Source organism: Cupressus sempervirens, chromosome 3, assembly GCF_028749045.1.
Source record: "Cupressus sempervirens isolate cs-2001-9-10 chromosome 3, ASM2874904v1, whole genome shotgun sequence".
Classification (NCBI taxonomy): Eukaryota; Viridiplantae; Streptophyta; class Pinopsida; order Cupressales; family Cupressaceae; genus Cupressus; species Cupressus sempervirens.
The window spans coordinates 482,650,198-482,660,482 of NC_143120.1; the positions used below are offsets into that span (position 1 = coordinate 482,650,198).

The following is a 10,285-nucleotide window of genomic DNA, read 5'->3' on the forward strand; positions in this document are numbered from 1 at the left end:
TTGTGTTTTGTCAATCAAGAAGGAAGATTCCATTATTTCTTATGCTTCTTTGAGATTTTACTTGTACCATCGTTCTACTCTATCATATGTTATCTTTAAATAGTGATCCACCCTTGTGAGATGGGATACTTTCTCAATTTTTTGAGGTTGGAGGTCCAAGACTATCTCTCATATGACACTCTTGACAACCATTTCTTCAGAGACATAGAGTTCTGTAAGGGTCATTATGAGTTCTGAGGACTGGATTGATGAGTATGTACAGGATCATGGTGTGCCAAAAAGTGGCAATCAAAAAAATATGTAGTTTTGAAGTGCCTCAAAGCATTTCAAAATCTATTACAACTTTTTTCACACCCATCTTGATACTAAACAAAAATAATTAATACATTTATAAGGCCCACTATATCTTTCAATACCAATCCTATATGGTCAACTTCAAAAACATCCCAAAATTTTTATTTTTCACCTATTCTTGTGTGTGTTTTACTTCAAATGTGTAGCTAACAACTTTTTTTCACCAAAATTTGATGAAATGAAAAGAGTTCCTTAAGAATGTTCTTAGCTTTCCATAAATGTAAGGTTTGTCAAATTATGAGTTCAGTAACTATTTATTATTTATTTTCTAATCGAGTTACATATAAAGTGTTGATTAACACACTACTTGAAAAATAACTATAACTTTCAAATGGTACAACATTTTTGAAATCCAAAAGATGCATCACATTCTATGTTTCTTCTATCATAAGGGAAAAAAAAGTTAAATTCTGTAGAGTTTTGAATTAGTTAAGGTGGTCAAACATGAGAGTTTTTTCGTTTCAAAAGTAATAAAGTAGAAAATTAATAATTAATTATTTATTTAAAATAGAATTATCCAAATTTATATGTGTCACCTCCAGGCATGAGTGTATCATTTGATTTTGGTTAAGGTGGTTAGACATACATCTACTTCTTATTCTTGTCCTAAATTTTTTTGTATTATTGCATTAAAATTTAAAATGTTGACCAATCAATTGAAAAAATTTCAGATAAGGCATAGTAGTTTAGAATCTAAATTCAATTTCCTAGAGATTCTTTTCTCTCAACTTTTTGATACAAAGTCTACAACAAGTAGAAAATTGCACATCAAGTTGACATAACTCTGATTTGTTGATTTTATATTGCTACTTAAGAGCATAGTTTGGTTGACCATGATCCTACACATACCCTGATGTTGGGTGAGATGCTACATTCACAAGGCCTAAGGGCATAAGTGTTGATATCTTTACACTTTTTGCAAATTGTGAGGAACATATTCCTGTCTATATGCCCAAGTTTTGTATCTTTGATCTCAGCATGTCCATCTTGAAGTCTTGACTTTCTAGGTGCTAGTTGGTACTTGAATGCTACTAGTTTAGGAGCTATTTTCTCTTCCATTGAAGAGGATGATGATGCCGTGTTATCTACACAAGAAAAACAAACATTAGTTAGAAATTTGAAATTTGACTTAAGACAAACCCTAATTGACTCCATAATAGGTCAAAATTAGGCAAAACAAGATCAAAACAATCAAATCCCTCCAAAATGCACTATTGTACACTTCAACACACCTTTAGAGGTGCACATATATGCTCGTTTAGCCTATAAATGGTCTTTTGTGCACAGTTGCACACATGCACACCTATGTGAGGTGTGCATATTCATATGTGCACAACAACTGAGGATTGCAGACTTAACTTAGCTTTTTAAAAGCATGAAGGTGCACACATGCACACCTTATGGAGTTGTGCATGTGTGCACCTTCATGGTGTCTTTTGAATGTTTGTGTATTATTTTTGTTACAATTATTTAAGTGTAAGAAAAGGTGTGCACATGTGCACCTTATGGAGGTATGCATGTGTGCTCCATGGTGTATAGAGTCTTATTTTTTTAGGTTTTAGGTCTTAGATCTTTGTTTTAGGTTTAGGTTATCTTTTTATGTTATGAGTAGAAGTGTGCACATGTGCACCTCGAATAAGTGATAGCTAACCTGGTTTATGTATTGATGCAGGTTGGGGAGTGGAAACAATTATATTGATTGAAGATTGCATCAAACTAAAAGGAAAAGGAATATCTTGCAACCACAAAAATCTATCCAAAAAGTAGAACCCAATTAACTGTCTACCACTAACATAGCTGTAACAACATAAAAGTCTTAGTACTCCATAAGTTTTTAGCAACCAAAAACTTAGAGGTATTAAAGTAGCATAAGTTCATAAAAATATAAAGCATTTTAGACTTAAAACTAATAAAAGTCTTAACACCTCTACAAGAAGTGAACCTAAAACTAAAACTGAAAGAGAGACTAAACATTTTTTATGTTATTCCTATCCTTGATTATTTGGTAGAGCTCCCCTTAGCAATTCGTGATGTTTCTAGTAACCTATATCTTTTCCTTCTCCTTTTAACTGATATTTCATAGATAATTGGAAGTCTTTCTAGGTAGGATATGCATCAAAGAATTGCAAACATGAATGTTACAACAGGGGGCCACTGCACTCTTGAGCATCTTTGCTCAAATTTATTAGTACAATTATTATTCTCTCCTAGAATAAAAGAGGTCTTAACAAAATGCATACGTAAATGTTGGTGAGCAATCATGAATGATGTTAAAATTTACGGATAGAAGGCATCTATCTAACTTGACCTAGATTGGATTATTTCCAATTTACATGTTGAAGCAAGCGAAACTCCCACTTTGCATGTTTAGATCCAAGAGTTTCCCCTATGATATGAAATAATGTAGATATAGCATTGAGTTAGAAAAATCAATGATACCACCATTATTTTAGAAGAGAAAAGAGGGGTGTTGAAATATTCCATCACCATTCAATGGTCAAACATATTGTCTATGTTGAACAAAAAGATTTTCTCCCAATAAGTTTTCTTTGCTTCCACGGTACTTGGGTCATACACATTAATTTGATTCCACACCAAGTCTATATTATTGTGAGAGAATATCATATGTTGGACCTCCTTGCCTTGGCGAAAAGAAAAGCCAAACAAGAGGCTTGACTTCCAAAGAATGGATAGTCCACCTAAAGCACCATCAGAGTCTATGAAAAAACTGAGTGACTCAGGCGTAATATACTTGCTAACCATGGATAAAAAATTAGCAAATTTTTTTTTTCTATAACAAGACAATATCTAGGCTAAGATATTTGATATGATTCTTATTAAGCATCTACTTTTGCAGACTATCAAGGCCTCTTATATTCCATGAGCCTATAATAATTGAGATCTTTTGGAGCACAATTGCTCAAGAGTGCTTTGGCTCCCATTGGTGATGTCCTTCTCTACAAACTAATTTCTCAAATATTTTCCCAAAATCCTCCTAGTCTTTTAGGACAAACCTACATCAACAAAATTTTGGGGCTTCAAAAGGGAAACAAGGGGAAGAGGGAGTTGAGAGGGGGTAAAAGGAAAAAGGTAGGCAAGGGGGCACTAGATAATAGGAGGAAAAAAGGGAGGAAAAAGGGTAAGGGGAGTCACTAACAACGAAACATGAGGGGGAAGTAAAGGGAAAGGGACACCAAGAGGAGGACAACCAACAAACCTAGGGAGGGACACCAGAACCCATTGCAACTACCTTAGGAGAAGACTTTGTAGGAAGAACCTTAGGGAAATCATTAAAAAGGTGGGTAGCCAAAGAATACAGTTATCAGAATGACATAGAATTTTCATACTTCAAAGGTTGGGAAATTGAGCCCAACCTAGATTTGAGGTCCATAGAAACTAGTAGCATAGTCCTAGGGACCACTAGCATGCAAAACCTAGCATATGCAAAGAGGGTTTGATTATAAGTCACAACATCAACACCCAAGAACTCCCCAAATAAGATATCAATACTTTCTAACAAGTCTTCATCCCAATATTTAAGGGGAAGCCCACGAAGGCAGATCCAGGTAGAAACTACATTGGAAAGACAGGCCACAAGATCAGATTTTGGGTGCCATTCACAAAGTTATAGGGGCAATTTACTAAAAAACCATAGGCCTCCTTCTAGGATACAGAAGAATTCTTCCTTAAGGGCAGAAGATAAATAGAAGCATCCTTTGGTTAGTACAAAAAACACTATCGAACCTTTCAAAGCCCAAGAGGAGAGAGCCTATTTCCTAACAAAAACAATATCTGGTGTCCTCTCACCAAATTTACCAACAAGCGAGGTTGTGAACCTGGCCAGATTCTTATCTAAGGAAGAATTCTAGAGATAGATGCACATCCTGTCCACTAATTTAGAAACCAAAACACCTCCTTAGGGTAGGTTAGGTACCAAACCAAAAATATATTTCTAGTCTCCCAGGGGGATAGTATTGAAGACCATTGGCTAAGGGGGCAGCTTTAGGGTCTTCCCATCTAAATCTACATCGATTTTAGGGATAAGAAGAGATAAGAAAGAAGATATATAGGAAATCAAAATTAATTTAGAAGCATCCTAGGGATGTTGGAAATCTTGTATGTTGGAGTTATTTTGACCTTGGCATTTGAGGACTTGATCATAGGTGGGTTGATACTTGGTCTCTACTGAGCAGTTCTTGGTTGTAGTGTTGGATGAGGGGCTCAGTCTCTTAAGGAGCTTGGTGTAAACTAGTGCTCGATAATGTCTAGGATGCTTGGACCCTAAAGGAACTTGGTCATTTAATTTTCTTCACACTTGAAGGTACTCGACACCTGAAGGAACTTGGAAGTGCTTGGCTAGAGGTTTTCTTGATGGTCAATAGTGTAGTTTTACAAATGGTGTTTTTGTGGATTAGATCAACTAAATTGGTACATTTAATGCATGTGGAGTGTGATCGCGACATGGAGTGATTGCAAGGATGTGTGAGGACCTATTTTAGTCTTGTTGATCTTTCTTATGTGCATTTAATGGGTGTTGTAAGCTGACCAAGACATTTTGTATTTAGTATCTGTTGTAGGCTGACTTGTGGCTCAAGTATTATTTGATGTAATGGTTTATTTAATGTGTAGCTTACTAGGTTGACTTGTGGTTTAGTTGGGTATAAGTAGATGGACTTGTGGAGTCTTGAATTGTTATCATTCAACAAGGAGTACATGAGAGAGAAAAGTTGAGAAGAGCTAGTAGCTGCATCTTGGGAAACAAGGAGGTTTCTTGGTGGCTTGCAAGCACAAATTTAGATTCTTCTTGGACTTTCTATCAAATTACAGGTCTAGGCTAGCTAGGGTTTAGATCTTGTGAGGTATTGTAGAATTAATACTATAATTGCTCTGTATTTGGTCATAACTCAGAAGGCATTACAACCGGGCATATTGGATGTAAATCTAATGATTCTATTATGAAAATTGGTATTATTATGGATCTAAATATCTATATTATTATTTATATTCCACTATGTGGTTAATACTTTAGGGTTAGGGAATCTTTTTTGGGGATTCTCTTGCCTTGTACTCCATCAAAAACTTACCAATAGACTTCTTTCCAACATCCTACAATAATCCTCCTAAACTTGATGTTATAGCACAAGAACCCCCATTCTTTGATCGATGCACTGAAATCTCTTTGAATCCTCCACTAGCAAACTCCCACTCAAAATTTGTAGAGCACATTTCAAATTTCTTATGCTATGATTTCTATATTATCTATCATCTCTTTAATGATTCATTCATCAACTAGCTATCCTCCAAAATTTGAATCCTTCTTCCATATCCCAACTTCCACCTAGCCCCCTTTTTGTAACATATTTACAGCCCTTAATGGATCTCCAAATATAGGAACCACCTTCAATATTTTGACCATTCGAAAAATTGCCTAAGGATGGGTAAGAAAATAAGTATTTTCTCTTCAAAATGAGATTACATTCTCTTTCCTTGGAAAAAAAATTTCTAGACCTACTTGGTTAATAGAGCTTTATTGTACTTTTGATAGATTGGATGCCTAGACCTCCCACCTTCACAGGTCTACATAATTGGTCCAATGCAATGAAAGGCATCATTTTCCTATCTTCCAGCCCTAACCATAAGAAATTATTTAGAGTTCTCACTTTTGAACCATTTTAGGCATCATGACAAGGTTTCCATTCTATTTTTCCTTTTACATGATCTAAAAGTCACTAATATGTAGGTTAGAGTTAGAAGGAAAAAAGTAAAAGCTTCACTATTCTACACCAAGGCCTTATCCTCTACCTCTATAATTTTTATATACCCATGTGTCCTCCCCATTGTGTTTCTTTACCTAATAACCAAGGCCCACAAAATCCTACTAAGACTAGTGGTGGGGTTGTTCATTCCCTTTGCCCACCCCTTCTAGTAAGTCCAGAAAATATAAAGAAGTTTTTGGATGGGTCCCAAAGTACAAAAAAAATGTATAGTAGATAATTCAATGGAAATCGATCTTCTTACTTTTGAAGAAGAGAATGATGGTGATAGTAGGAGGTTGGGTAGGTTGGCCAAAAGTAAGGGTAGATAGAAAGAGAAGGATTAAAGAAATTTGGATGTTAATAAGGTTGATTCAAGGTCAGGGACTAGTGAGAAGGAGGTGAGTGAAAAAATGAAAATGGGGAAGAAGGAAGAGGGTACCGAGGTGGAAATAGAAGAAAATACCTCTAACTCAGATGATGCAAAAATTAAGAAAAGTGAGAAGGTAAGCCAAGACACCACCCATGTGTCTATTAGTCTCATAGTGAACACTATCAACTTTGCCTCCACTACTATCCCTCTTCCCTGCACTACCAAGGATACCTCAATAATGAGGGCTACCTCCCCTATTAGGATGGAGAAAATGATAAGGACATATTTTCTGGTAACCCTAACGAGATGTAGGATAGGAAGTAGAGGTTCCTAAAGGAAAGTATGATGGCCACTAGGAGCTATGTGATTTGGTTGGTGACACTAAATAGGAGATGGAGGCCCTCAATACCTAACTCACTACTCATAGTGAGAGTTTTAGGACTCTCTCTAAAATTGCTCTTAGGGCAACCCATGTTGCTACTATTACTCTCCAAGTGCTACACTAGGAAAGTGAAGATGAAGGTTTTGGCATGGAGGACTCAAACAAATTACATATGTTCCTTGTTGATGATAGGGCCAAAGTTTTAGGCCAAAAAAGGAAACGAAAAGTGTGTAGTTTAAGCATTTGTTTTATTATGTTTTATGTTATGTTCTATGGACCTTATTATTCATATCTATAGGTTATCACAAATGTGATTCATACTTGAAAAGTAACTTTTCCATAGATAATTATACTAACATCTCATCCTCACAAATGAAATAAAAAATAATAGGTTAACATTATCATATTTTTACTTGTTATCTTCAGAATTAAGAGTATAAAAGAATTTGTTATTTTTTAAAAAAATTGATTGTATTAATGATTTGTTACCCTTTTTCACACTCTATGATTCATTATTAAATTGTTAAAAAATATATCAATTAATTAATGTGGAAAGAACCCAAATGCATAGTTGTCGCTCAACCCTAAAAACAACAGTTTCTATTGTATATTAAAAAACAATTTAATCCATTGATTTGAAAGCTAATCCCAATGCATATTACGTGCACATCCTCAAACATTTTGTTCTCAACTTGCAAAAGCTTTTTTCCCATACAAAATAAGATTAAAAATAAAATTCAAACATCATTATTTTTATTAACCAAAATACAACACAATTTTCTCAAATGCTAAAATTTTTTAAAAAATTCATTATATTTTCAATTTTTTGAAATTCCGTCAATAGTGCTATTTATAGGGAGGATAGCCGCCTCCTTTTTATCCCCTTCTTAAGTTTGATTGTCCGAAAGTTTTTCGTTACCGATTTTGATGACACACATCCCAACAACACATGATACCTTCACACACATCTGAACACTTACTCATACCTGCAAAAACCTAAAAACAGACCCCACTCACACGCTCACATTGGGATTACGTGACAATCATTTAATATGAGGAAACACCGCCATACATCTCCACGCTTAAAGGCTGGTCTGCTTCCATCTATAAAAACCCTACACAAGCACTATAATGGCACACTACATTACATTACGGTCAAGAAGAAGAAGATGGCTTCCTCTTCGAGATCTCCCTTTGTTCTTACGATCGTCCTCGCTTGCACAATCATGGCGGCAAATGCAGGCAGGCTATCGCCTCCTCCTCCTTCTCCATCTCCCACCATAGTAAAGGCCTGTAGCACTGCCGAAGACAAACACTTTTGTATTGGGTCTTTGTCGTCTGCTCAAGGGGCATTGAAGGCAGACATGAAGAATCTCTCTGTGATAGCAGTGAATTTGAGCCTGATAGAAGCCAAAGTTGTTTCTCTCTATGTTGTGAATATGAAGAAAGTGGAGAATAGTTCTTGTTCTAATGGTGCGCTTAAGGTCTGCGTGGAGCTTTTTCAAGACACAGTGTATGAGCTGGAAACAGCGTTGTCAGAGTTGAAGGGGTTGACCATGAATGGTGGTGATGATAGTATAGATGTAGATGATGTCAGGCTTTGGCTCACTGTAGCAGACACAAACCCTGGCACTTGCCTTAATGGATTGTCTGGTCAGCCTCGTATCAATGGCCGCATTCAGAAAAGATCACTCTATCTCTCTAAGTTGATGAGCGACGCACTTGCTGTTACTGCCAAGCTTGCTGATGAATATAACCCATAAGATCGTTATTGGTGTATGGTGTCATGCTTTGGATGTTTTGAACGGTTTAGGTTTCAAGAATGAATAAATGACAATGATTTTGTTCGGTTTTCTGCATTTTTAAATGCCTCATTGCGAGCTAAAATGGTGGTTCAATTAGGGTTTTGGTCTCTTTGAATTGGCGGTTCAAATTAGGGTATATTGGGAATTTTAAAAGTGGATTAGGTGATATTGGATGTCTTTTTTATGATTGTAATATGCTTCCCTCATATACTAATAATGTTGTTAATTAGGATGGATGAGTTTTGGTTGCTTTATTAACCGTGTCTATAATATTATTGATAAGGCAAAGGTCTTATGAGAGGGGCTTAGGAAATAGAGGTCCCATGAGATTTTTTCTTGGAGACTAAAGGATTATTTAGAATCTTTTCCATCGAAATAAGAGCCTTTTTTTTTTTTTTGGGTTTTCTCCTTTTTTGAATGCTTCATTGCAAGTTGAAATGGTGGTTCAATTAGGGTTTTGCTCTCTTTGAATTATTAGGGTATATTGGACATTTTTAAAGCAGACTAGGTAACATTGGCTGTATAATTTTATGAATGGAATATGGTAGTTAATTGTTTTGTCACATACTCATAATGTTGTTAAGTAGTTTAGACCATTTTATTTTGTTAAATGGGATTCTAATTTAATATTATATGTGGAATGATGTGGATTGAAGATGGACTCTCAATAATGTTGATAAGTGGAGTTACATGGATTGGCTTCCTTAACTTTGGTGGTTAAATTGGGTGTTTCTTCAATTGCTTTAAAATGATCAAGCTTTTTCTTTTTTTCTTTTTTAGTCCTATTAAGGATTTGGTTTCTAAATGGATAATGTCATTTTTTGGTATATAAGGTTTATGGTATTTTATGATGCTTCTTTGAATTTTTCTTCAATTGACTTAGTGGCATCTAGAAGTCATGAAGTTCTACATGAATGTAAGAAATATTTTCTTACACTTAGCTACTTCTTGTAGCTATTTTCTTTGTAAAATCAAATACTACTTTGCTCCTAGATTTTATTGTGAAGATTTTTTAATTGCATTATAGTTTTCAATCACTCCAATACATCATCACAATATACTTAATTATCAAGGCCAAAGAATAATCCAATCTATCTTATGTGAAGTATATACTTATTTAGAAGTTCTTAAATTAAAATATAAATATATTTGACATTGTATACAAATATGTAAAAAAGTAAGAAAATAGATTATTTTATTTATATGAATAATAATTTGAACACTCTAATAATGAATAAGTAATAATATGTATTATTTATTGTAGTGTGTATATATATATGTATATATATATATATATATATATATATATATATATATATATATGTACATATATATATATATGTACATATATATATATATGTACATATATATGTATATGTATATATATATATATGTATATAGATATATATGTACATATATATATATATATATATATATATATATATATATATATACATATATATATATATATACATATATATATATATACATATAGATATATACATATAGATATATATATACATATAGATATATATATACATATATATATATATATACATATATATATATACATATATATGTATATATACATATATATGTATATATATATATATATGTA

The 10,285-nt window shown here is 34.0% G+C and overlaps 1 protein-coding gene across 1 annotated transcript; it reads left to right on the forward strand.

The window, feature by feature from the left end:
* The first annotated feature begins 7,914 nt into the window (after window positions 1-7,914).
* Window positions 7,915-8,625, forward strand: LOC149567270 (pectinesterase inhibitor 4-like). The gene has a single exon (XM_089816623.1). It carries the CDS (start codon window positions 7,915-7,917, stop codon window positions 8,623-8,625), a length of 711 nt encoding a protein of 236 aa, XP_089672749.1.
* Window positions 8,626-10,285: the final 1,660 nt, after the last annotated feature.